The sequence below is a fragment of the Gracilinanus agilis genome, chromosome 6 (assembly GCF_016433145.1).
Source record: "Gracilinanus agilis isolate LMUSP501 chromosome 6, AgileGrace, whole genome shotgun sequence".
NCBI lineage: Eukaryota > Metazoa > Chordata > Mammalia > Didelphimorphia > Didelphidae > Gracilinanus > Gracilinanus agilis.
The window spans coordinates 271,423,886-271,451,533 of NC_058135.1; the positions used below are offsets into that span (position 1 = coordinate 271,423,886).

The 27,648-nt window shown below is 46.9% G+C and overlaps 1 protein-coding gene across 3 annotated transcripts in view; it reads left to right on the forward strand.

Annotated features, from left to right (window-relative positions):
• The window catches only part of ATG13 (autophagy related 13), a 38,808-nt gene extending 11,674 nt beyond the window's left edge, over positions 1-27,134 (forward strand). The window contains exons 2-18 of one of the 3 annotated variants that reach the window (XM_044682148.1): positions 5,025-5,106; positions 6,092-6,172; positions 6,656-6,775; positions 7,434-7,480; positions 8,512-8,652; positions 12,666-12,706; positions 13,243-13,339; positions 13,672-13,770; positions 14,506-14,599; positions 18,130-18,228; positions 18,934-19,044; positions 19,458-19,594; positions 20,703-20,817; positions 21,342-21,419; positions 21,651-21,767; positions 22,492-22,620; positions 24,546-27,134. In XM_044682148.1, the coding sequence (XP_044538083.1) occupies positions 5,038-5,106; positions 6,092-6,172; positions 6,656-6,775; positions 7,434-7,480; positions 8,512-8,652; positions 12,666-12,706; positions 13,243-13,339; positions 13,672-13,770; positions 14,506-14,599; positions 18,130-18,228; positions 18,934-19,044; positions 19,458-19,594; positions 20,703-20,817; positions 21,342-21,419; positions 21,651-21,767; positions 22,492-22,620; positions 24,546-24,623 (1,653 nt within the window). In that variant the 5' untranslated portion in view covers positions 5,025-5,037 and the 3' untranslated portion in view covers positions 24,624-27,134. The remainder of the gene's footprint in view (positions 1-5,024; positions 5,107-6,091; positions 6,173-6,655; positions 6,776-7,433; positions 7,481-8,511; positions 8,653-12,665; positions 12,707-13,242; positions 13,340-13,671; positions 13,771-14,505; positions 14,600-18,129; positions 18,229-18,933; positions 19,045-19,457; positions 19,595-20,702; positions 20,818-21,341; positions 21,420-21,650; positions 21,768-22,491; positions 22,621-24,545) is intronic. The other 2 variants (XM_044682149.1, XM_044682150.1) reach the window with 2 other exon arrangements.
• Positions 27,135-27,648: the final 514 nt, after the last annotated feature.

Here is a 27,648-nt window from a genome sequence, read left to right on the forward strand (position 1 = left end):
TGCATTCCATTTCTTGAATGTCCCATCCTCCTGCTGACTCATTGAGTTTGCAGGCTTTTCAGTAAGTCTTTTCCAGAATACCATACTACCACCCAGCCCCTCCCATCTTGTACTTACAGGGTTGCTTTTTGATCCCAACTGTAAGATTTTGCATTTATCCTTACTGAATTTCAGCCCGCTGCTATAACCTATAATGGTCTTTTTGGATCCTGACTGTGTCATCTAGTATGTTAGCTCTTTTTTGTCCTTTCTACATTTGGTGTGACATCTGTGCTTTCATCCAAAGTCATTGATAAATGAGGCCCAGACTCCTGGGATTTTTTCTCAATTTTCCTCCATGTTGACAGTGAACTATTAACAATTATTCTTTGATTCCAGCTAGCCAACCAGTTTGGAATCCATCTAATTATATTATCGTTTATACTCTAGATCACATCCCTTAATTTTTTCTATGAGAATTGTGTATATCAAATGCTTTGCCAGAAAGTAGATGAACTAGGTCCGTAGTGCAGTCCTACTCCCCTCCCCACCCCCATCTACTAGTTTATTAACTGTCAAAAAAAAAAAAAAAAAAAGCAAGTGCCTTTCATCTGACCTCAAGGAAATCATCATCTTGGATATTTCATTTTTGAGTGGCTAAAACAGAAAAGTTATATGGTCTGCCTGGAGCTGGGAATTCTAAAAGACAGAGATGAATAGAGACAATATTCTCTATATGGTGGGCAGCCTGTGTAGAGGCAGCAAAACCTGGTGATGGCTGGTTGGAAACGTTCACTGTGTGAGGGGAAGCCATGAGAAAGTCTGCTAGTGTTGGTCAGAACCAAATGGCAAAGGACTTGAAGTGCCAACCAGAGGACTTTGTAGATAATAAGGATCACTGAAAGCATTTCATGCAGGGGCATGATACAGCACAGTGGATTTGGATGCAGAAAGGTCTCCAATACTTAATATCCCAGTACCCTGGGCAGACTTGGGAGGAGCCAGTGAGATATTCTTCATATTCAGGACTTCCTAAATTGTTGTTATTCCTGGAGGATGAATGGGAAGAAGCTGTAGCCAGGCTACAGTCTTTGTTTGCTTATTTATATGAAATCATGGATCTAAATATAAATCTGTATGACTGCTTGGGGTGGTTGTGGTTTGAGGATCCTTTTAATAAAGGCAGAGCCTTTCAGAGGGCCAAGGACCCTCAGTTGGGAATCACTGACTCACAAATGCTTCAGTGTATTTAGAGGATTTATGGGAGGATATAGACAAATATGGCAGAGAATGAAGATGTATGGGTGGAGCATGATCTGGCCAGTTAGAAGAAGAACCCACAGCCTGGAAATAAAAGAGAGCTTGGACCAGACTCTTTTATTTTAGAGGGAAGACCTGTATTCTCAACTGATACAAATGCCTCAGACTACAGATGGCTCCTGTGACTTGATATAACTTAAAAGTTTCTGCAAACTATAGTATGTTATTAAGCCAGAGGAGTGAGGTCACTTTTGGAAAGATCACTCCTGCTTGGAGCTGGCTGCACCCTTTGGGTTAGTCAGACAAACAGCTCCCTCAGTTTTTATAGAATGCTCCTTCCTTTGTCCTAGGGGAGGTCAATATGTCCTAAACAAAATACATTACCCTTAAATGAAGGAAAATTAGTGTATCAAGAGTTGTAAGGGGGCAGCTAGGTGACTCAGTAGATTGAGAGCCAGGCCTAGAGATAAGAGGTCCTGAGTTCAAATGGGACTGACCTCAGACACTTTTTAGTTGTATGACCCTGGACAAGTCACTTAACCTCCATTGCCTATCCCTTATTTCTCTTCTACCTTGGAACCAATATGCAGTGTTGATTCTAAGATGGATAGTGTATGGGTTTTTTAAAAAAAAAGCATAAACACAAATCCAAAAGTGAAACTAGTTTGAGTCCTTCAGAAACCTACATATAGTAGAAGACAAAGGCCTTTAGGGGAGCAAGAATCCTAGAAGGGTACTTGGGTTTGGGAGGGAACTGGAATGATGAGAAGCAATAGAAGATTAGATTAAAATACCTTCCTTTTTAAGGAGCAGGTTTGATTGGATTATCCTTCCAGAGATGGAGGGAGGGGCTCACAGGTAAAAGTATGTAAGAAGATGCCTGGGTGTATGATTGAGACCACCTGAAATAGAGGGTTGATGAGGCTCTTGAGAATCATTGGGGGGACTAGTGAGCGGCCCTGGTAAGAGTTCCACTGAAAGGGTAAAATTCTTTCTTTATGTTTCCCGCCTCACTGAGGAGTTTTAAGTGGGTGCCTATGTTTAGTAGGCATTTTCAGAACCATCAATAGAGAATTTTGACCAGTCATCCACCCTCTTTCAGTTTTAATCTCTTTGCTTCAAAACATTCTTAGGCTTCTGTACAATTACAAATACATTCCTGCTTGCCCCTTTGATGGTATGTGCCTGGGAATCCTTAATTCCTCACTAATCACTCACTTTAACTCCTCTTCTGTTCTCATTCCCTCCAAACTCAGTCATCTCCTGATTATATAGCCTTATCTCAGATTTCGTCTTCATACCTCTCTCTTCTTCCAGAAACAATCTTCCTTTGCCTCTCTGACCCAGGACTCTTGATTGATGCCTTCTTTTTCCCTTTGCTAGTGCCACTTGCTTCCCCTCTCTCTCTCTGTCTGTCTGTCTGTCTGTCTCTCTGTCTGTCTGTCTCTGTCTGTCTCTCTCTGTCTCTCTGTCTCTCTGTCTCTCTCTCTGTCTCTCTCTCTCTCTCTCTCTCTCTCTCTCTTCCCACCCCCCTATGTTTCCACTGATTTAATCTACTCCAATTGTTCCAGATAATCAACTCAACACAAGTAACTCCTAAATCTGTATCTCTAGTCATAGCCACAGAAAGGTTTGCGATTTCCTTCTCCAACTCAGATGAAGAAACTGAGGCAAACAGGACCACAAAGCTAGCAATTGGATGAGGTGAGATTTGAACTCAGGATGTGTCTTCCTGACTCTAATCCTGCCATTGTACCCACTGGGCCATTTAGCTACCTGTTGATAATCTACTGATATTTCAAGGCACCACTCAGTATTGCCTCCCCTTCTTTGATCACTTTCATAGTAAGCAGTCTCTCCCTTAGTGGCATTCTTTATCTGTGGTCTTTTCCTCCTCTCCTAGGTTATCAAGTCCTTGAAGGCAGAGACATGACTTTATTACAGTGTGTGTACCCTAAGCATAGTGGCTTGTACATAGTAGCATTCCTTTAATTAATTGATTTAGAAATCCTGCATCATTTTAGTTAACCAACAGCTTGGCATTGTTGTACAGTTCTATCATAGACCATTCATGCTCCCCATCGGAGAGTTTTTCCCTGGAGTTTCAATTAGTTGCCAGACTCATCTTTATTTCCCATTATAGAACATAGCTGCTAGCTTTTAAACAGTTGCCACATATGAATGTCGCCTAAAATGATTTCTCTCTGCAGGAGCTTATAAAATGTTTGGGCCACCTTTTGGGGCCAAGTACTGGGCAGGTTGTAGTTGGCGGGGGTGCTGTTTGTAGTAAGGACTAATAAACTTTGTGCCTGCCAGGTCATTGGGGGCAGCCAGGCCTTGAGGGATCTATACAGTATCTAGCTCTCCTAGTGAATGGAATTTTATGGGATCAGCAGAAATTCCCAAATTTCCTGATTTCTCTTCAGTCTGTAAATGAAACTCATCAACATTTTGGGAAAAGGTAGCTTACCCTGAGATTCCTTGAAAATCAGTGCTCCAACATCACAGTGGGCGTGATGGACTCTGCCTTCCTTTTTCAGTTCTCTATTCACACATGTGTGCATAAATAACTACTAGTATAAAAGACAGTTTGTATTTCTATTGTACTTTGAGTTTACAGAGTGCTTTCCCCTGGGTAGAGCTAATGTCTTCATTTTACAGAAAAGGAAACTGAGGCACAGAGAGATTCAGTAGCCTGTCCAAGGTGCTATCATTGGCAGCTGTCAGAGCCAGGGTTTGAACTCAGACCCCCAAACCTCTGCTTCAAGTTGATCACTCTTTGCCCTCTACCGTGTTACCACTCTGTATCTGTGCACGAGTATAGGGGACTCATCCCAAGCCAAAACCTCCAAAAGCCGGCATTTCTGATGTCCCCTGATACAAGTCTGTAGTCACTGGGACTGACTCCAACCAGTCTCTACAAAGGCATGTACACCACAGGAGAAACAGCAGTCAGTTTGTGATCATGTGATTATTCTCTTCTCTGGGTGCTTAAGGACCCTTATTTCAAGTACTTCCTGATGTTTATGATGTTGTTCCAACCTTCCCTTTGAACCTGTCTAGATTTCATCTTTCAAAAGCTCAGAAAACCTTCTCTAGTTGTCTCGGCTGTTTGCCCAGGGCCTTATCCATCATACCCCTTCCCAGTGTGACATTACAGCTCTGTATAATCATTTTCAAGTCTTGGGAGGGAATTCACAGAGAGACCTCTTACTTGACTTTTAACTCACTAGAATTTTTGATCTACCAGAAACTTCTCTTCCCTTAACATATGGGAGAACATAGCATGTTTTCATATTTCCTGCAAATTTTGATACTCTGCCTTTGTCAGGAAGAACAGAATAACAGATTGTCTTATCCCTCCTGTGCCAACTTGATGTTCTGCACTAACTAATCCTTTTCCGAAGTAGATTTTTGTCAGAGAGTGTAGATGATGGGCCCCAACTGTGGCATAACATGTCCAACGCGAACAGTGTGTTGGTTCTTTTGCTCAGCTGCACTTCCTGGCCATAAGTGGGCTCTGTTAGAGGGAAGGCATTTTGGGAATGGCCAATCAATTACAAACAAAAGAAAAAATTAAGAGGGGGTGCTTTAATACTCCCCAAACATAATTTTTGCCTCTTAGTTCTTTTCTCTTTTGCCCTCTTTAAGAAATTAAAGACCCCCATTCCTGCCCTCCCTCATTCCTGTGCATACATTTAATGGAGACCCATTTCCATGTATAATTTGATAGAGCTAATGTCCAGACATTGGCATCATGCGTCATTTTGTGTGATCTGTTTCAGATTTGTGTATGCAATGGACACTGATCTCAGTTCCCAGGACAGGAAGGACCTGGACAAGTTCATCAAATTTTTTGCCCTGAAGGTAATATGTTCTTCATTTACCTGTTCCTAGATCTATTAGAAATAACCTCCATGCTTCTTCCACTTAGGCACACTCTTTTAAAATGTATCATGCATGACAGTTTGCAGCTTGCCCATCTTAGGGGGTAACTGGTATAAGTTCTGTTTCTTGTAAACCAAACTGTGATGGCCTGGGGGCATTGGAGGGGGTGTAGCTGGAAGCAGCTTCTAATTTTCCACAGTGGGCAAACCACAAGGCCATTTGTCAGCAGAAATGTCAGGCAGTAAAGCCCCATTTTTTGGCACAGTGTGTTCCTGTACAGTAGGAGGGAATGCAAGTGTTGAGTAGTAACCATGGACATCTTTTAAGCATCTTCCTTTAAGCATATACTCCCCTACCATTCCCATTTTTCACTTTGATTTAACTTCCTGGCAAATGGAGATTTTTAAACTAAATGTTGGAAGCCAGTATACCAGAGTGTGTTTTCCTAACTCTTATGTGAAATTCCCTCATTATTGCTGTGCTCAACCAATCCGAACATCATAAATTCCAGTTATGAAGTCATTTCGGAGACTTGGCCATCTGGTTACAACTGTGGGTCTGTATAGAGCTTTCTGGTTCAAGCCTTCTCATGATTACATGGGTGCATTGTATTGGGTATTCACATCCTCACTTGGGCTTGTGTTCTTGGGAAAACCATGGCTACCATATGCAACTTTCCTTCTGCTGAGTGAGAATGTCACTTCCTCATTCTTGGCAAACTGCAGCCATTTCAGCTGGTTGGCATTAGACCTGCAACGGGGTGTACAGAATTATTTTTTTATGCAGTTCATCATTCTTTCCTCTTCTATCCTTGAGCCTTCTGTGTTCTCAGAATCTCCTTCTCACAGTGTGTAGTCTAATTGCGATAGCCTTCTAACACTTCAGTGTTTATCAGGAGCCCAGAGATTGTTCTGGGAGACCTTTCAGTTATAGCAGCTCTGGGGGGTTTTCTTTATCTCTGCAGACTGTCCAGGTGATAGTTCAGGCACGGCTGGGAGAGAAGATTTGTACTCGCTCGTCATCCTCTCCAACGGGATCTGACTGGGTAAAGTCTTACTCTTTGTGAGATTATACTGTTTCTCTTTCCACAGAAAGGAGATCAGAAGTGTTCTTCAGTACAACACAAATGTTCTTTAGTGTTAGGAAGTCAGGATTTGGGGCCACTGACTGAACAAAGCATGCTCCCCACTCTCAGGCTTTGGTCTTGGGTATGATTCTTGGCTACTTGCAGCCCAAGAGAAAGGAAGTTTGGAAGAGGAAAGCCATATGTTATTAAATATCAGATGGTTGGCTTTAAAGACAGTTCATATCCTGGCTTGTCCAACTGCATATTTGGAGTTCCATCATAAAAACTCATTTTTAAAGAAAGGGGGAGGTTAGTGAGGGGTTCCACTTTCTGCAAATAGAAAATATCTTCTCCCTAACGATAGCAAGGCCTCCCTTGCAGTGAAACTTCTTTTACATGCCCATAATACTCCTTTGGGCAAGTGTCCTTTGTAATGTTTTAGCAATGATATTCTTTTCACAGTTTAACTTGGCCATCAAGGATATTCCGGAGGTCACACATGAGGCCAAGAAAGCATTGGCAGGGCAGCTGCCCGCTGTGGGGAGGTCAATGTGTGTGGAAATCTCTCTCAAGACTTCTGAGGTGAGGAGGCAACTGAGCTACAAATGCCCAGGCCATCTTGGGATGCCTGGGGCCTAAAGAAATCAGGACTTCTCCATAGTAACTAAATCCACCAAAATCTTTTTCCTTAAGGAACCAGAATTAAATAGAGTGGCTAAATGGCAGGACAAAGCTTTTCATCTTATCTTGAATACTGAGAGAATGCCCAGTGGCCAGTTAACAGTTGAATCATTAAGAAAGCTCCCCATTTATAAAACTGAGGGCCCAAGAAGTTTGCCCTTAATCTAGAACGAGTCTTCTACACACTCACCTCACCCAGGCTCCCTCCTAAACCTGAGTCTTTCTGTCCTTGTTTGTTATTGATCTTCCTTTAAAAATGATTACCTAAGTTTAGAATTAGGTAACTCTCCCATTCACTTAGTGGCCACCAGAACACTTTGTATTAGTGGAACTGAAGGGTTGTCACTTGAGCCAACACCTCCTTTCATACGCATTGGGTCCAAGTCCTGTTTCTAGGCAAGTTGCCCAGGGGCAGCGGGGTGGGGATGGGGGAGTGATGCCTTACTTCACTGTGTGTGCTGCTCTAGGCACCCTCTATTGCAATAGTGTCCGGATTTAACTAGCATGGTTCTTCAGGTGACTGAAAAAGTGATTGCCGTTCTCTACTCATTATTTCCAGGGAGATTCCATGGAACTAGAAATTTGGTGTCTTGAAATGAATGAAAAGTAAGTGTGTTTTCTGGTTCCAGAGACTTAGGGGTTCTGTGAATGAGCATACTATATGGAAGAGAGTCCAGAAGCTGTATCCCATCAAATGCCCAGCTGGGCGGAGATATGGCCTGCCAAGGGAGCACCCCTCCAGGGGTACTTCCTGTTCACAGAAAAGGAAGCAAAAGAGAAGGGGGGGAGGGGAGGTGTTTTATTTTCCCAGAGAACAGGTAATATTCTTGTGAAATTCCTTGGGGGCTCTTGTGACCTGCACACTTCTTTTGTCTGGTTTTTGTGTAGCAAACGTCCAGTAAGATTTCCATATGACGCTCCCATTAAAACAGGTGTGTGATGGTCCTAGGATTGCCCCCCTCAGTTTTTTTGTTCTTTAAAAGTAAGTCAACCAAGTTCCTGTCTAAAACTTTAAAAAAAGAATTTACAGAGAAATGAAAACAATAAAGTATAAATCTATTTTGTTGATACATATGAGTTATAGATGGGTTTATTAGGTTATAAATTAAACTCCCATAAGCAGGCTAGTCTCCTGCATCTCCTTTTTGGTCCAGGCAGCTCTGATCTTCCTCTCAGTGAGACAAAAGTAGCCCTTGAGGTTTGCATCTCTATGTTCCATATAATTAAACTTAGGAATCACTACCTTCAGGATTGTTTGGGATAGGGGGATAACATCAGAATTGGTGGGTGGGTCAGAGGAGACACCTGCTTCCTGCCTTCTTTTACCTTCCTCAGCCTAGTATCCCTAGGTCAGGACAAAGCTTTCCTTTAGGAATGTGATGGCATTATCTATTTGTAGCATTTGATTCTCCTATCTACCACTGGCCTTCAACCAAAAGGTAGATCTAGATCAGCTCCAGAAACTTCCGGAGGGGGATGGACTTGGGGAATGGTCCATTTTCCATTTCTTGGGAATAAAGTCCATCTCTGGCTCCACTTCCCACCCATTTAATGTGTCTCCTTCCAGTGCAAGCTTTCTCCTTCAGTTATTAGATGGAAAAGGAACAAACTAACACCTTCTCCATGCTCCTGCCCAGGTGCGACAAAGAAATTAAAGTTTCCTACACTGTGTACAATAGGCTGTCTTTACTGCTGAAGTCTCTGCTTGCTATCACTAGAGTAACACCAGCCTACCGACTCTCCAGGAAGCAGGGCCGGGAATATGTCATCCTTTACAGGTAAAGGGGATTAAGTAGTTCACCTCGCCCTTGTTCTGTACCCTTCATGTGGTCACCTGACTGGCTTTGCCCACAGCTCATGTCCAGTGGGCCCTGCAGCTCCCAGGCCCATAATCAGACCCCTCTCTGCTCATGTTCCTAGGAAGTCTAATCCTCTAGGGCCCCCTCCAGTGATCCTCATGTACTTATCCTCCTCCTTAGATTAGAAGCTCTTTAGGGGCAGAAATTGTGTTAATTGTGTCCTTCTCAGTTCCACATTTGGCACATATTAAGTGTTCTTTATTCATTCTCTCTCTTTTCTTCACTTTCCTGGTTTACAAAGCTCTTTCCTCCAATCCTGCCATCCTGTGAGGGAGATTTATAGCAAGTAAACAGACCTGGAAAGTCCCATTCCCAAAAGAGAAATGATATGCCCAGGGCTGCTCTCTCTGACCTAACTTGAGAGCCAGTGCCCAAGGCCAATCCAACATCACCTTCCACACAGGCTTGATTCCTATGGATGAGCTTTTAGGTTCATACTAAGAAGTGAATAATTTTGTTAGGAATTATTGGGTTAGAAGAGACTTTAAAAGGTCATCTTGTCCACCCTCTGCCTCCATCTTTTTAAAAATACATTTATATTGTTATCTCTTGGTTTTCTATCACCTACATTTCCCATATTCCCTCCTCTTGCCCCCCCTCCCAGAGATCATTCAAAGAAGGAATTTTTTAAATGGGAAAAAAATTTTTTTTGGCAAAACTAAGCAGTATATTCTGCCATTCTGTGCAGTATTTCACACCCATAAGCTCCCTATGCCCAGAAACTTTCTTTTTCATGATAATTTTATATCATTTTGTTTTTATCCTGTTGTTCCTTATGTTTCCATGATAGTGATAGGTCATTGAACTACAAATACTGAGACCAGTTTGGGATGATTGGGGCATAAAGAAATCAGAAAAAATTCCATATTGTTTTCTTGATTCTGTTTACTTCACTTTGTATCAGTTCATCCAAGTCTTCCTGGTTTCTCTGTCTTCATCATTTCTTGGAGTATAGGAATATTTCATTGTATTCATAGACTCCAATCCCCAATCTATGGGATCTGATTTGATTTCCAGTTCTTTGCTACTACAGCAAACATTTCCTGCCTCCATTTTTATCCCAAATAAATGATAGTTTTCCAGGAACACCCAAATATTCCTAATTGCAGTCAACCAGAAAGTGACCTGTCTAGACCAGAGGTATCAAACACAGAGAATAGTACTCCCAAGTATAACCAGAACCAGATTAAAAGGTGGGGGAGGGTTTGCTAGGTGACTCTGTGGATGGAGAACCAGACTTAGAGATAAGATATCCTGGGTTGGAATGTGTCCTCAGACTCTTGCTAGCTGTATGTCCCTCACTTAACCCCCATTGCCTAGCCCTTACCACTCTTTTGCATTAGAATCAACACACAGTATTGATTCTAAGATGGAAATTAAGGTGTATGTGTATAGATAGATAGATAGATAGATAGATAGATAGATAGATAGATAGATAGATAGATTGATTGTTGGAAACTATTTAGCAAAATAAATTAAAATAAAATAAAAGATAATTTAACATGTAGTTTTCTAAGTCAGAAGGTTAGCCAAGGGGATCCTTATGTATTGTTTAGTGGCCCTCGTTTCTCTTGGGAGTTTGGCACCCCTAGTCTAGGACCGTGGCTTTTTAACTCATTAATGAGAATACCAAAGTACTGTAGAACTTAAATGTACCAGTGGCTTACGCCTCTTGATTCTGTCCTCTCCTTCACCCATGTGGCCATTCACCCCTCGTGTCAGAGAAGGTAATGAAATGGCTGTGGCACACCTGCCTTTGTAGTTGTCCCTCCTGAGCCCAGCCATGAGAGAGAAACCACTACACCCAAAGCAGTCTGTGCTGCTCGGGGCAGGCTCGTTGCTTAGTAAGTCTTTCTCTCTGTTGAGCCAGAGTTCCTAGCTTGCTCTCTGGGGTCAAGCAGAACACTTAACACTTTTCCCACTAATGCTTTGAGACGACTCCTCCCACTGCCACCATCTCCCCTCCCCCTTTTCCCCAGGGTCTTCTCTTCTCCAGGTTAAATATTCCTAGTTCTTTTTGCTAACCCTCCTTTGGTCAGATTTGGAGGCCCTTCTGTGCTCCTGAATAGTCTGAATCATTGTGACATTTTATTGAACCTATAGCAACTCATCTGGAATGCTTCAGGCTGTTCCTCCCTCTCCCCTCTCACCCCCCCCCCTTTTTAATCCTTTGGAAACTTGGATTCTTACAAATTATTTTAAAATAATGCCTAGAGAGCCAGGTCTGGAAGCAGGAGATTCTGGGTTCAAATTTGGCCTCAGATATATCCTAGCTGTATGACCTTGGACAAGTCACTTAACCCTTATCACCTGACCCTTACTGCTCTTCTGCCTTGAAACCAACATTGAGTATCAATTCTAAGACAGAAGGTAAGGATTTTTTAAAAAACCAAGCAAAGGAATGTCTGATCCTTACAGGCAAGAGCCCTTTAAATAAATAATTAATGCCAGGGCAGTCTCTTAAGAGTATCTGCCAGTTCCCTGCAGAAGCACATCATTTGTTCTTATAGGCCAGAATGCCTCCTGGTTTTCCTCCCCAGTACCTGATTTATCATTTGAAGCATGGGCTTTCTCATTAGCCCCTGGGTCTCCTGCAATAAATATTCGTCCATTTTTCTATTTCCATTTTCAGCTCTTGTCTTTGCAATGTTGCCTGCCCTCTTCATTATAGGGAGATAGGTAGAACCACAGCCTGGCACCTCTATGAGTATTTAGTTTGTTACTATAAGTAACATGTGAAATAATTATAAATTTTAAAAGATTCCTTTTCAGATGCCTATGAGTCAGACTTTTCACTAATGTTGGTTTCCTGAGATGAACAGAATTTAAAAGCTTTTTACTATATTTTTAAAAGCTGAAAGTTAAGCTAATTATCCCAGATTAGAAATTTCATTGGGTTGGGAAATCTGCTTTCCCAGTTCACATGCTTGCCTTGTTTTTATGGGGAACAAAATGTGAATGATGTCTCAGCCACTCAAACTAGTATCTTTTAGAATAATCTTAATTATCAGAGTTCAAAGGATAGTCTCCTCAGCTAGGTGTTTGATTCTGTGAACAGCATTCATTGGACTCAGAGGTTGGCAGCTAGATGACTGGCATGAATGATAGAGCATTGGACTTGAAATTAGGTTCATCATCAGGAGTTCAAATCTGGCCTCAGGCACTTACTAGTTTGTGTGACCCTGGGTAAGTCACTTGACCCCATTTGCCTCAGTTCTTCATCTGTCAAATGAGCTGGAGAAGGAAATAGCAACCACCCTAGTATCCTTGCCAAGAAAACCCCAGATAGGGTCACAGAGAGTTGGACACAACTGAAAGGTGGCTGAACACGTGAGGTTCCCTAGCAAGTACACTGTTGAGGAAAGAAGAAGTCCACAAGAGTTCCTGACCTTTCATTATGACTAAGAATTGGGTAAGTTAGCTCCAGGCAGTAGACGGGCCTTTGTAAACACTGTGCTGAGCACTGGGAACTCAGAGAAAGGCAGACAGCCATATCCATGCAAGCCAGATCCAAGTTGGATGGATGGTCATCCCAGAGGGATGGCACTAGCATTTGCAGTGTTGATGGCATGCTTCTTTTTGGAGTGCTGAGACTAGAAATTCAATTACTGGCCCTCAGGAGGACATCCTCCTTAGAAGTTGAGCAAATGACTCTGAATCCGCCTATTACTTATTGAAACTCAGAAATAAGGAGCAACTAGGCAACTCATCAGATAGAGAGCCAGGCTTAGAGACAGGAGGTCCTGGGTTATAATCTGGCCTCAGACACTTCCTAGCTTGTGATCCTGGACAAGTCACTTAACCCCATTTCCCAGCCTTGGAACCTTGGAGCTTCTGCCTTAGTATTGATACTAAGATGGAAGGTAAGCACTTTTTAAAAAGAAAGATGAAAAATCCAAATTCACGCAGCATTCCTTTATCTCCTTCCACAGAATATACTTTGGAGAAGTCCAGCTGAACGGCTTAGGAGAAGGTACTGTCCTGTCTGCACAGCCAACATATTAGCGGCCCCTTTCACTGTGTAAGGTGCTACCCCAGACCCTTCAGTGGGGGTCCATGGAAGAGCCAGACCAGCTATCTCTGGGAGAGCTAATGAATATGTCACCCAAGGGTCTCCCCCTCCTCAGGGACCACTTGTTCCTGGATGTGCTCACTTCTGGCAAAGCAGTTTCCTTGCATCTACCCCTCACTGTGTGAGAGAAACAGAACTCCACTCAGGCATAGCCACAGGATGTTTCTTAGACTCCTCAGCTTGGGCCTCTCATCTCTCTGGAAAGCCAGTGTCCTTCTGACCTTGAAGTTTCCTTGTCGTTGACCATTTGATGCCTGTATGAAAGAAAGCCGAGTCCTAGGGCCACAGTGATTTTCATCTGTGTTCATATATGTGAATGAGCATCATGAAGATGGGGGAGGAAGAGTCCTTAATTCAGGAAAAGGCCAGCACTCAGTAGGCCTGAAGAAATAGTAGGTTATCTCTAAAAAGAAACACCAAACTTCCTTTTCTTCTAGGTTTCCAGACTGTCCGCGTTGGTACAGTAGGCACTCCAGTAGGCACCATCACACTGTCCTGTGCCTACAGAATTAACCTGGCCTTCATGTCTACCAGGTGAGCAGGAGCCCAGGGCATCATACCCTTTCTTGAGCTTTGTGAGCCAAGCCTACATGCCAGCTATGCTCTTCCTGTGTAATACCATCCCCCCCCTCCCCCCCCCCCCCCATGAAGCTTAAGATCTTCGAAGGAGAGAGAGAGAGAGTGCAAGAGTGAGTAAAAATGCCCCAAGTGGAGTGAGTAGCTCAGTGCCCCGGAGCTGTTAGTCCAGGATCTCAGGTTTGGTGGAGGATTGTGACTTTGCAAGGCTTAGGACGCTGGTGGAGCAGATGCCAGGGAAAGGGTCAGAAGCCACGCTAACGTAACACCATCTGCTTGTTGCCTTGCAGGCAGTTTGAGAGGACCCCACCTATCATGGGGATTGTCATTGATCATTTTGTGGACCGTCCCTATCCCAGCTCCTCGCCCATGCACCCCTGCAACTACAGGTGAGGAAACAAGAAGGCCACTAGAGGCCCCCAGCTTGCTTGGCCTGGCAAGGCCCTGCCTGCAGCACTCGTGGATGAGCAGGGGCCACTTCCCTTCTGTCGCCTCTAGGAAGGGCCTTCCCCAGGCAGGCCTGGCTCTCTGGAGCCTTGGTGTTTGTGGTGGTCGTGCTTCAGATGGTCTGGTAGCAAGGGCTCTGTGTCTTCAGGTGTGGCGTGGTTCACAGGTTCCTCAGCCAAGAGTGGTTTTCAGAGGCTTGTTCTGCCAGGGGCCAGCGAGGTCCCTAGTGAAAGGGCTTTTTAGGAATTGGAACAAAGGTGTATCAGCCAGGGTGCTGCTGTTCAGGGAGTGGCTCTGGGCATTGAGTAAGTCAGTGCTCACATGTGGAGGTTGCTTCCCTGGATGTCTGTTAGTGGCAGTTCCTTACCAACAAGAATACCCTGTCCACAGTCCTTCTGTGGCACAGATGAAGGATAGGGAGTCACGGGGTAAGGAATTGGCTAGAACACCAGGGCCACGTGTCTGCACCACTGCTCTCGTCTTCCTCCTTTTTTTCTTCTGCTTGCCTCTTTTGATAGATGCTAATAAGGACCATTTCTAGACATTTGTCTTTCCTGTTTTAACACACATTCTCTACCTAAAACCTCCCCTTCCTTCCATTCCCACATACTCTCTGCTTTTGTTCTTTCTGAAGTCATCCACACGGCTATGAAATGTTCTCTTTTCTCTCCCTGTAGGACAACTGGTGAGGATGCCGGGGTAACGTACCCATCTGTGGAAGACTCCCAGGAAGTGTGCACCACCTCTTTCTCCACTTCCCCTCCATCCCAGGTAGGAGGAAGTGAGAGGTTCTTGAAGGCCTTAAGAGCTGACTACAGGCTGCCCTGTGGCTGGGGATGGGAAGTAGACTGGACGGTGATTGGGCTTGTGCCTCCAGATGTCATGGAAGGCGGAGCTCACACCCGGGTCCTGACACTAGTCCAGGGAAGGCCAGTCTTTACTCGGGAGTATTCTTTAGTGTCAGATGCCAAGTCAGTGGAGGCAGGCAGAATGCTGTCCTCAGCAGCCTTGGTCAGGAAAGCATTTCCCCTGCCTGTGCCCTCGGGCTGGGGTAAGAAGCTGCTCAGCCATCAGAGATGGCCCCCGATGCCACTGCACCCACCACTCTTAGCTGAACCTTGCCCCTAGTTCCAGGCTTTTCCTGGCTCATGTTGGAGGGGACCCTGAGCCCATTGGGGGGGGGGGGTTCTCAGCAGTCTGACAGAGTGGGCAGTAGGTGATCTGCAGAGCACCCTTACTGTGCCTTTTGCAGTCTGTGGAAAGGCTGGCCGGCTTTCTTCAGCAAGAAGGGGGGGGGGGGGGGGGTTGTTAAGCAGTGCTTGGCCAGGGATGTGGCCCAGCTCTGGAAAACCAGTTGGGTGCTCTTTCCATTCCATACAGAAGGACAAGCGGGCATCTAAGCCTAAGCCACTCCATAGATCAGATTCAAGTGAATCCTGTTGACTCTGGTTCTGGACTGAGTAATGTTGGCCTATCAGCTGACGGGAGAAAGAGGAGGATGCTGCCCCCCCCCCCATACCCCCAATGATTTGACAGGCAGTACCTTTTGGGAGAGGCAGAAGGTGGGGGCAGGGGTGCTTTCAGCACAGGTCTGAGCCATTTCTTCATTGTAACCCTGCCTGCTACTGAGGCTTCGGGTTTAATGAGCCTGCCTCTGTTTTTTACTACATAAAATGAGCTGTTATCTCCCCAGTGAACATTGTGGGCACTAATTAGCTAATTGATGGGCTTTGTTTTAAAGCTGGAACAAGACCTAGAAGAATCCATAGCACCATTGGTGGTCAATCAGTATTTACTTATTTAGCCCATACTATATGCCAGGCACTATGCTGGGGAGGGGGGTGTACAGAAAAGGAAAAAGACAGCCCCTGCCCTGAGGAGACCATGAGCAACAAATACGGACAAAGCAAGCCAGCTACAGAATAAAGAGGAAATACAAGGGGGGGAGGCTCTGGAATGAAGAGGAGTTGGGATGACTTCCTATAGAAGGTGATTTCAGTTAGGATTTAAAGGTAGCCAGAGAGGCAGCTCAGGAGGCCAGTGCCACTGTTCGAGAATAAAGCGGGTCTGAGAAGACTGGAAAGGTAGGAGGAGGCTGGGTTATGAAGGGCTTTGAATGTCCAACAGAGCGTTCTTTATTTGATCTTGGAGCTAACAGAGAGCCTCTAGTGTTTACTTAATAGGGGAGTGACATGATCCCACCTATGCTTTGGTGGCTGAATGGATGGTGGAGAGGGGTGGGAAGAGATGAGGCCCCCAGACACCCCTCCCCATGTGGGAGAGGATTAAGGCAGAGTCAGGGGAAAGGGGACTTCTTAGAGAGATGCTGCCTAGGTGCCATCAACAGGCCTTGACAGTACCTTGGGTCTAAGGGGGGGAGAGCTGGTAAGGAGTCCAGGATGACGTTGAGGTCGTGACTTTGGGGGCCTGGGAGAATGAGGTGTCCTCTGGAGTAATTAGAGGGGGAGAAGGTTCCATTTGAGGCACTTTGAGTTTCAGGTGTCTATTGGACATCCAGCTTGAGGTGTTTAAAATACAGCTGGAGGGGCAGCTGGGTAGCTCAGTGGATTGAGAGCCAGGCCTAGAGACAGGAGGTCCTAGGTTCAAATCCGGCCTCAGACACTTCCCAGCTGTGTGACCCTGGGCAAGTCACTTGACCCCCATTGCCTACCCTTACCACTCTTCCACCTATAAGTCAATACACAGAAGTTAAGGGTTTAAAATAAAAATAAATAAATAAATAAAATACAGCTGGAGATGTGAGATTGGAGATCCCAGAGTTTGAGGTGAGCAGGGTAGATTTCAGAATCATCAGCATGGTGATTACGTCCATGGGGGTGATGAGATCTCCAAGGGAAGTGGTCTGAAGGAAGAAGAGAAGAGGGCCCTGAGGGACACCGGATAGTTTGTGACAGTGATCAGCAGTGTCAGCCTGAAGAGAGCTCAAGAATGAGGCCTGAGAAAGGCCTTGTTTATTTTTTAACCCTGTTGACTGGGAAAAAACACAGGACTATTAAATAGTCAGAAAAGCCACTCTTTAATTAAGGAAAGAGATACAGGGCTGAGCTAGGTCTCTACACAGAGCTGTGCCACCCACCTACACAGAGTCCAAGGATTGAACTCTGGAGGCTCTGGTCACTGACCCCTGGGAGAGAGCCACCAGGCCAGATTAACTACTCCTAGGAGCCATTAAAGTTGGGAAGCTTGTTACCTTTTCTTGGGGAATTTGGGGACTGAGGATTAGAAGGATAATTGATTGGCTTTACAATGGAAACAAAGGTAACTGAGGGTCCCGTATAGGAATAACAGCTTTTCAATGGATACAAAAGGGAAAGACTGAGCCATGGGCTAGGCCACCTTGGTTAAGGACTTTGACCTAAGAGGAGAAAAATTGGGACAAAAGAGATACTTAGCCCTCCCCACCTAAACTCCTTTAAGGTCCATTGTTAATCTGAGATTTGTGAAGTTGGACTTTCTCTCTGGGAGGAAACCCCAGCACAAGGTCAAACCTGGACCTTTACCTTCAAGCTAAGTAAACTGGGATTCATTAAATCTTTCTAGGCTACAAGTTTTGGGGGTTTCTAGATTCCACATTGACAATCCCTCACCTTCCAACTCAGAATCATTTACTGTGCATTGGTTCCAAGGCAAAAGAGCAGCAGGGGCCAGGCAATAGCAGTTAAATGATTTGTCCAGGGTCACACAGCTAGGATGTGTCTGCATCTAGATTTGAATCCAGGGGCCTCCCAACTCCAGGCCTGGCAAGCCTGCCCCTGAAGAAGAGACCTTCTTAAAGGGTTTGAAATCACCCTAGCATGTGTCTCCTGTACATCAAGGACATCTAAAGGGAAGGGTAGTGGAGGATATGACTTGACCTCTCCAGTTGATTTTCTGGTTGTCAGAGGCAACTCTAGAAATTTGACTTCCGGCCTGCTTAGTCTTGCTCTGCAGGTGGCCTGCTCCCAGCCCCTTCTAGCACAGGCTCCCCTCAGGAAGAAGCAGGTTCTTGTTTCCAAAGTTTGATAAAGCAAGAGAAAAGGCCCATATTTGGTGCCAAAGAACATGTGCTGAAATCTCCACTTTGCCCCCTTTTCCTCCTTTCATTGGGGGCTGATCCAGTCCCTTCCTAAGGTCGCAGCCACCTTTCAGTCCTCTACTCTTAGCTTTGAGTTACCACCCCTGCTCTTTGCAGCACAGGAACACTGGGGCCTTCCCTTTCCAGGCCTTAGCTCTTCCAGCTCCTCTCCACTCTGTTCTCAAGTTCTTTCTTCCTCTCTTGTTTCCTCTGTGTCTGTGTCTAGTGTGTGTTCACTGTCAGTAAGGCATATTTTCAGACCCCTACTCCAGTGGTGACGGATACCCTGAGGGTCCCCATGGCAGGACTGGCCTTTTCCCACCAAGTGAGTCCATGATGGGAAGACAGGGAATGCGGTACCTTATTTTTTTAAAAAGTTGTTATTTTCTGCCACTTAATACTCCCCTGTGCCCTTTGGGATTTATGGGATTGTTATTCCAGAATGGGTGGTTTGGTTTTACTGGGAGAACCAAGACCTTAATAACCCAAAATAGGACCTGCTTTTGGCCCTCCTCCTTCCATTGATGTGATAAGTACAGGGAGTTATTTATATCTTGTTTCCAAATAAACAATTCTATGCGGGTAATCTTTCCTTTTTAAAATATAAACAAAAGGGTGAAAGGGTTAGAACTGAGAAACTGGCATTTATTACAAAGACTCACCTAGGACAGACTTGGAGAAAGGGAAAGATTTTGGAGACACTGGCTGATATTAGTGACTCCAAGAGAGCTCCAGCCTAGTTCTCCTGGCTGTCCACCAGAAATCCAAATTTTGTCAAAAAGCAAGCCAACTGGTGTCTACCAACTCCCCACCCCCACCCCCACCCCCCTTAGTTTCTGTTCCTTTTTACCTACAAAGAAATGTCTGCATCTGTTGAGCCTTGGCCCAGGGCCCCAGAGCATGGCCTTGGATTCTGGGCAACTCTGCTTTCTCATGGGTCTTTACACCTGCTCACACTGTAGGACTTGCCCAGATTTCTCCTCCCTCTCTTCCCTCCCTTTGTCTTCTCTCTTTTTCTCTCGCTCATTAGCTTGCAAGCTCTCGCCTTGCCTATCAACCTGCTGCTCTGGGAGTTGGATCAGCTGAGCTGGCTCACCCAGTGGTCTTTGCTGCTGGCTCCAGTGCTGCCCACCCTCACCAGGTATCCATGAAGGCAGGAAGGAAGGACCTTCTTCCTGTGTGGCTGTGGGGGATCCTTTCGTCACACACAGTCACAAATCATGAGTATTTGCAAGGGCTCACAGTGAAACCCTCCAGATAGATTTCCCTGTCTAAGGGAGACTTAACTGACATCACTCGAGAGATCTTTGGGTTGTAGGTGAGATGAGCTTGGAAGGAATATGAGAATTCCAGGGGGGAAGGTTACCCCCTAGGTGTGCCTCTTTTTTTCCTTCACTGCTACAGTCATTGGCCAGGAGGTTCCTTCCCACAAGATGGCAGCACTGCTAGCAAAAAGGCTTGAAACCAGATAGCCAGTGTAACAGGACGTGAGGTTCCCCTCCTAGCTGGCATGCTATAATCACTAACCGACTCTTTACTTGTTCCTCCCTGGAGTTAATGGTTCCAGGGAAGGAAGGTGGGGTGCCCCTGGCTCCCAGCCAGCCTGCCCATGGCGCCCAGGCCGACCATGAGAAGATGGCAACCTGTACCCCTTCTGATGGTGCCCACTACATCGTCACTCCTTCCAGCAGGTAAGTTTATTGTCAGTCTGGCCCTGAGCCTCCTCTGGAAGATCCTGGGCTCCCCCAGCCTCAAGCTCTTCCTGATTAGAGGCAGACACTGCTTTGCTCAGCAGGGATACTGCTTAATGCCCCAAAAACAGGCTCCTGAACAAGTTCCCAGAAAGGATTGGGTCTGTATGGGTAAGTGCAGAGCCCACTCTGGAAGATCCTGGGCGAGGCACTTGGAACTTAGTGCCCATTGGCCATTCCCTAACCATGGGTACAGCTTTGGAGAAATAAACCACTGTGCTCTTTTCTTATTTTATTCCAGGAAAGTGTCTCTTGTCTTTTAACAAGATGGAGAGCGGATTTGCCGTAAGCAAACACTCTTCTCTTGTGAAAGCCATTCCTGAAGAAAGCTTCCCCTAATACTTTTCTCTTGCCTCATGTTCCCTTTCTTAACGTCTGTGTGCCTTGGGCTCTTGAAAAGCCTATTTTACCTGAACCCAAGTGCCGGAGAGGAGCAGAGGGAGTCTAAACTGACACCATAAGGCAGAGGCTAGTGGAATTGTCCCCAGTCTTAACCCGTCAGGAATCCGATCCAAGACCTGGGTCTTTTCACGAGTACAGCAGTGGTGGTAATTGGACAGACAGTATGTGGTATCAGGAAAAACGCCACATGTTATTTATATTGGATAATTGGAAAGAGAAGAGAAAAAATCAAAACTTGGCTGTGGGGGAGGTTGGGGCACAGCTATGTAGCCCCATGGATAAAGTACCAGACCTGGAGTCAGATGGACCTGGGTTCAAACTGGGCTGAGATACTTCTAGTTGCGTGACCCTGGGCAAGTCATTTAACTTGATTGCCTAGCCCTTGCCAGAATTAATAATAAGAAGGTAAGAGCTTTTGGTTGTTTTTTTTTTTTTTTAAGTTGGCTTAGCTACATAGGCAGGCACTGTCCAAAATATGCTGGGGGTGGGGGAGGGGTTCTAGCCCATGTGGTGTGTCTGGCATGCACGCCATTGGGTTCATTGGCCCTACAAGTAGTGGCAGTTAAAGAAGAGGCAGATACAGAGGGCCAAAGTAGTCTGCACTGCCACGCATGAGAGTGTAGCCAACTTTATCTTCTTTTCCCAGTGAAGACACCGAAACTGTATCCAACAGCAGCGAGGGCCGGGCGTCCCCCCGTGGTGTCCTAGAGGCTGTCTTGGTTCGGAAAGTGGGAGCTCTTGTCAACAATTCAGTGGATCAGGTGATGCCTCCAGCACTGCTATTTGGGGGAGCTCATGACTTTGAAAGGAGGCTTGATATCCTCCCAGCCTTCCCCCCAAAACAGGAAGGGCTTAGGCCTTATCCTAGAGGTGCCCACCTTGCTCCCACATGCTGCTGGTGAGCTCCATTGAACCTTCCTTGTCTGCACACCAAGGCTCTCCAAGTTCACTGCTTGACGCTGGCTTTTTCGGTCTCTGTGGAATTCCCATATTTTCTGAAGCACCTGCTCCGTACAAGGCATTGTGCTCAGCACTCAGAGAGGTGATCCCTGCTGTCCACGAGCCTCAGATGGAGTGCGAGAGTCTGCTTCAGGCTTGCAGACCCCAAGATGAGAAGCTCCTGAACAGCAGGAACTGTCTTCTCTGTCTCCACATCTTTTCCCGTCTCGAGCTCAGTGCTTTGTAGAGTTGATGGACGGATCCAGAATAGTGACCAACCCTTTGGGTGCCTGCACATGCCAGGTTGACAGCTGGCACTGATTCTTTTTTTCTTGTACCTTTCCAGGTAACTATGACCAATTTGGACATCCCCTTTGCCATGTTTGCTCCCAAGAACTTTGAGCTCGAGGATAATGATCCCATGGTGAGTATCCCACTGAGAAAGCTTCTAATACTACAAGATCAGTTGCCAACGGTGCCTCCCTCCCTCCTGTGGGCTTCACTCTCTGCCCTGGAAGCTTACTCCTGGGCTGTGACTCCTAACGTTGTCCTCTCAAGTCTGTAGCCAGTGAAAGGGCCAAGCCACAATTTTGCCAAGTCCCGAGATTACTGAATCCAGGGGACTAAAACAAGATCTTTGTGGTTCCATGAGCAGGTAAATCCTCCCGACTCCCCAGACACTGAATCTCCTCTCCAAGGCAGCTTGCACTCTGATGGGTCCAGCGGCGGCAGCAGCGGGAACACGCACGATGACTTTGTCATTGTTGACTTCGTAAGTTGCTGCCACTCCAACTTGCCCATTGGGGCCTCTTACTCCAAAGCTCTGGTGGTCCCACAATTCACAAAGCTTGTCAAATGATTCAAAGGAACCTCAGCTCTGTGGGCAGGGACAGTGCCATCATGTACTGGGTAAACAGGGATGGAGTTTGTCACCCCCAGCTTCTGAGGATAAGGCCCTCTGGGAGGGAAGCTGTTGCTACCTCTGTCCCAGAAGACTTTGAGCTTAGCGTAGGCTCAGTCACAGCTGCTATGCAGCCGCCACAGACAATCCCTGCTGCTGTGAGGAGGCACCAGAAGAGGAATAAGTCCTCCCCCTCCATCCAGGGTGAATTCTGGTAGTGAGTAGAGGGCCTAGCTCCCAGGAGCTGAGGAGTTGGTGGGCTCTGGGCCTGCTTCTTGGCCCACATTAGAAAGGATTTTCAGGGAAATAAAAATAGGTGTTTAGAACATCTGACCATTAGCATCAATTTAGTTAGGCTCTTGCTGTGGTACTAGGGAACAGAGATTCATACTAAGGTGACAAAAAGGAAAGAATTCTCTTTTGAAAGCAAGAGCAAAGGAAACAGGTGGGGCACCAAGTGGAAAAGGGAGCTATAGGTGAGCCTTTCCCTAGAGGCAAGATCAAGGAAAGGAAAAGGCCTCCCATTTTGTTTTCTGTCTTCCTTAGAGATCCAAGAGAGGCATTGACCCATGCTTTGTTTTTTGTCTTTTTAAAGAAGCCGGCCTTCTCGAAAGATGATATTCTCCCCATGGATTTAGGGACCTTTTACCGGGAGTTTCAGAATCCCCCTCAGCTGAGCAGCCTCTCCATCGACATTGGGGCTCAGTCCATGGCCGAAGACCTGGTATGAAAACCTCCTACCCTACTTTCCCAAGAATCAGAACTAGGAGAAATCTTGGAGCCTTATCATCTCACGCCTTCCTCTCACTTTATAAGTGAGACAGTGACTTATCCAAGATCACCAGACAGTCTATAAGAGGTTAGGGCTAGCCTTCCTCCTGTTTGCTCGCAGTTCCCAAACCCACCATCCCTCAGGCCCCATGCTGACAGACCCCCTCATAAGATGAGGGCCTTGCTACCCCTCTTTGCCCCCAGCTCATTTTTACAAACTTCTGTTCTCTGTCATCATCATCATCATCATCACCCTCTGGTTTTGGTGTGGGGAAAAACACCAAAGTTTGTAGAGGGTCTTGCCCCAAAAATGGGAGGCTCAAAACTCCATTCTTGAAGGAGGTGTGAATGAAAGTCTTTATTTCAAGAAGAGGCTTCCTGCTGTTAAATGGCCTATAATGGCCTGCGGGCTAATGGAGTAGCCTGAGGGGTGAATCAGAATTTTCATATTTACTGAATAGTCAAACCTCCCGAGAATGCCCTGATCTGGTAGGGAGGGTCCTGCCCAGTACCATGACCACAGGGACCTGCATAACTGCTGTAAATCCAGAATGGAACAGTTCAAGTGATTAGGAATCCCCAGCTGTACAGAAGAGTGCAGAGCAAGACTGTTATGAGTGATTCATAAGCTACAATAGCTAAATGCTTAGTAATAAGAGATTTTGCAATTTATGTTCAACTGGTGCTAACTGGGGAAGAACACAAGGCTTCAGAACATGGGGGTCTCGCTTCCATCACTGCCCACCTCCGTCATTCCCCCCTCTTAAAAACCCAGAAATCTAGAAATCTGAAGAGGATGGGCAGGGCTCTCCTTCTGTAACTTCTTCAGGCTCAAGAGGGCCATGAGGGCTGGCCCTCAGCTAGTCTACCAAAAGGATCCTGGCCTTGATCCCAAGGATGGAGAGTGGGATGTTACCATCTGAGTGAGAGCATTTAGAAGACAGGAACACCATTTGAGGGTCACATAAAGCCCAAGGGGCAGAGCCAGTTCTCAGCTTTGCTTAGGAATCTGTTCCAGGATTTAGCTTTCCCTGGCAGGAAGTCTTTGGGAGACTGAAACTCCTTCATTCTTTTTTTAAAATCATAATAGCTCTATGTACTTGAAAAACAATTCATTTGCACTTTGGCTGCCTCTTCTTTTTTTTTTTTTTTTTTTTTTTTTAAACTCTTACCCTCTGTGTGTGTGTCTGTCTCTCTCTCTCTCTCTCTCTCTCTCTCTCTCTCTCTTTTTTTTTTTTTTTTAAATAAAGCCCTTACCTTCCTTCTTAGAGCCAATACTGTGTATTGGCTCCAAGGCAGAAGAGTGGTAAGGGCTAGGCAATGGGGGTCAAGTGACTTGCCCAGGGTCACACAGCTGGGAAGTGGCTGAGGCCAGATTTGAACCTAGGACCTCCAGTCTCTCAGCCTGACTCTCAATCCACTGAGCTACCCAGCTGCCCTGTGGCTGCCTCTTCTGAGAAGAAAGAGGCCTAGTTCTTCCCTGTTCTGTTATTTAGTACTTTAATCCTTTTATTTTTCTCTTCTCCAATTTCCAGAGCTCCCTACTTAAGGTCAGCCTCTTCCGAAAGGCCCACTAGTGCCCAGGCTGCTTGCTGCCTGTTTGTGGGTGACAACAGGCTCCTCCTCTTTGACCTGGTGCTTCTGCTCAGCAGGAGTCCACTCTGATGCCCACTCGGGCTTTTTCTCTCAGTCATTCCCAATCTCAGTTTCTGGCTGTGGGTTCTCTCTAGTTTCCTTCTCCTCTCTCTCCCTCTCCCCAGGTAGTTTTCTGGCCCCTTCAGGTTGTTACCTTGGCTTGGCCAGTCCCTGGTGGCTCTGATCCTGATGAGCAGCACCCACAGGGTGGGAGTGTCTCTGACCTTCCCCCCTTCCTTGCAGGACTCGCTCCCAGAAAAGCTGGCCGTGCATGAGAAGAATGTCAAAGAGTTTGATGCCTTTGTGGAGACTCTGCAGTAAAGCCATCGTCCTCCCCATACCCCAGCAGTAGCAGCAGCAGCACCACCACCACCATGAGCCCTTTTCTTGGGACACCCCTGAGGACGGAGGCCGCTCCATCTCTCTCTCTCCTCCCTCTCTCTCATCTATTATTTATTCCGTTTCAAAGGAAAGAGGCTGCCCCATTCTTGCCTTGTGGCCCTTTTCCCCAGTGAAATCCAGTGGCCAGCATTGAAGAGGGCCGAGCCCCTCTGCAGCTAGGCGCTCTGGGTTATAGCCTGGCCCAGGGGTCAGAAACGATCCCAGCCGGAGGAAGATGGGCTGCCGGCCCATCCCCCGTGCTGTTGCTGCTTCTCCAAGTAGATTCTCCCAATCTGAGCAGAGAGGCTGGTCTCACCAGCCCAGAACAGCATTGTCTTTCCTGATCGTCACCATCATTTTCGCCCATAGAATAGAACGGGGCAGCCTCTCCCCTTGGCGTTAAAGGCTCTGTTCAGGGCTAAGGACACTGTCCTACCCACCACTACGGTGACCCACAGACAGGAAAGGAAACAGGAAACGCCAGTCCATTTGTGCCCGTGGCACTGTACAGGCAGAAATGACAAAGGCTTGGTAAAAAGCAGGGCAGGAGGGACAAAGGCAGGTGAAAAGCAGCGCCTACCAGAGAAGGGACCCAAGTGTTCCTGGCTGCTTTCTGCTCTGCAGGGGCTGGCTGAGTCCACAGACTGCCTGGGGATCCCCTATAGTATAAATGCTTTCCAAGTCACTATGCAAGGCGACGTTGGACTGGCGCCGATTGTAAATAGAAGCTCCGAGCCCTGTTTTGTTGGGGCTGGTCACAGGAGTTGTAGATCAAGATTCTCTCTTTCCCTTCCTGTCCTGCTCCTATTGCTGCTCTTTGGTCCTAGATAAGCATTGAACAGTAAATATTTATTGCTTTAAGAGAAAGTCGGGTTATTTCTAATGATACATTTGATGTGGGCTGTTTTCACCCAGCTGTGGCTCTGGGAAGGCTGGGTCCTTCCTCTGTCCAGCAGGGCCCCCCTCAGAAGCCAGAAGCAGCCCTGGGACCTTCCCTCTCCATCAGAGGCACTGAGGGCTTGGGAACACTAGCCGTCCTTCGGACCGACCCCACTGGACGCCAGCTTCTCACTAGTCTGGGGTTCTCCCCACCCCTTCCAAGAAACTGCTGCCTGACACTGCAGAGTTTTCTTCCTGATGCCACACTGACTCCATGGCAGCGTGGAAGCCTTCGTGCTAAAAGTGGTGGACAGCCATGTCCTCTGCCATCACGAGGCAAGGCCCGCCCCAGTACTGTGCCACGTCCCAATCCTCCAGGCCCCTGGGTGCTTCTTGCTGCCTTAGGGTGGAAAAGGCTGAGATGTGCCTGCTGTGACTAGGGCCTCTGATCCTGGGTGACACCCACCCCCAGAGCCATGCAAGGGGCTCTGATGCTAGGAAGCAGGATGTCCGGCACCCTGTTGCTTGCTGGTTGGAACCAGAACCCAAGCCAAAGCCCGGCTGTCCTGACCCTTCTAGTTGTTAGTCAGGTGCCTCTCACTGCCAGGCCTTACCTGGAGGGACTGTTGGTTTCCTTGAACAAGGGCAGTTCTCAAGGCAGGTGAAGCTTTCTAGGCCCGGGCACACATAGGTGCTGAGGAGGTAGCTGCCGGGAGAGCCTTCTCAAGTCCTTGTAACCAGTGTGGGACAGACGAGGCCTGACCTGCACACCCAAGAGGGCCACCCCAGTTTGGGCTCAGCCTCGCGCCCTTTTATCACTTAACCACCGTGGATTTTTGTGCACAATGTCTACTACTCGGCGGTGGTGATGGCCAGAGCATTTCACTTGGGAACCCTCCTGTCACTAGAGGCCAGTTTCTTCCCTCCTTGAGAGTACAGTCTGAGGCAGCCTTGGCCCTAAATTGGCCTTGATTCGGAGGACAGAGATGAGAGCAATGAAAGGTCAGTCAGTTGGTTTGACTCCTCGGCCCTGGGACTGGATGAGGGAGGGTAGCATGGATCTTGGAACCTTTTCCCCATTTCTGGACTTCTAGCTCAGCCCCATAGACCCCACCTCTGACCAACTTCCTCTTTGCCCCTGCATGAAAATGCTGTGGTGTCCTAGCCGGGAGCAGTTAGCACGAGTGCTGCCCTCTGCAGGCAATAACTAAGCAGCCCTTCTCCATTGCCAGTTTGCTCAGGGTAGGAGCTGGGATCTCCCAGGCTCACCACGACTGGAGTTGAGCATTAGCTTCGAGCAGAGCCCATGGCGGTTGGTATATTCCAGGCCTAGGCCATCAGCCTTGCTCAGTGCAAAGGGGTTTGGGCCCTGGACTGGTTCTTGGGCCCCGAATGTCTTCCTGAGGTCACTCAAGCTGGTGTTGGCATATCCAGGATGGTTGGATGGTGCCCAGCCATTCACGTGCCCGGCCTGGAGAGAAGCATCTTCACCCCTTATCTGGTTTGAAAACATTGAGCTGTACTTTCAAATATATTCTCAGAAAATTTCCAATAAAATTTTTCTGTACGCAAGGAAGTCGTCCCCTTCATTCTTGCCTGGCTGGAGAGCCCTGGCCTGTGGGGAGGGCAGGCAGGTTGAGTGCCTCAAATGCTGCCAGACCACAGAGCCAGGGACCCTGGAGCTACATCACTCATGGCCAAGGAGCCACAGCAGGAGGATGAGGTCTCAGAGAGATAAGAGAACCCAGAGGACCATGCTCTGACCCAAGGGCTGCCTAACCTGCATGAAGGGAGACCTTAGTGGGAAAGGTTTGGTCATTGGTCTGCATGGAGCAGCTTCTATTTCTTACATTTGCCAACAGAGGAAGGGGGAAGATAGAGCCACGCACCTGGCACCCTTGCCAACTGAATCTGATGTAATGGGGAAGTGAAGCCCCCCCACCCAGATCCCACCCCCAGGTCGCCAGGCCTAGCAGAGCTTGCTCAGAAGCTGGGAGGAAGCTGCCTGTCCCCCTTCCCATTAAATATTCTTCACCTTCTGGTTATGGGCCACCTCCCTGGCTAACCCCTCCAGTGCCCCTTCCCA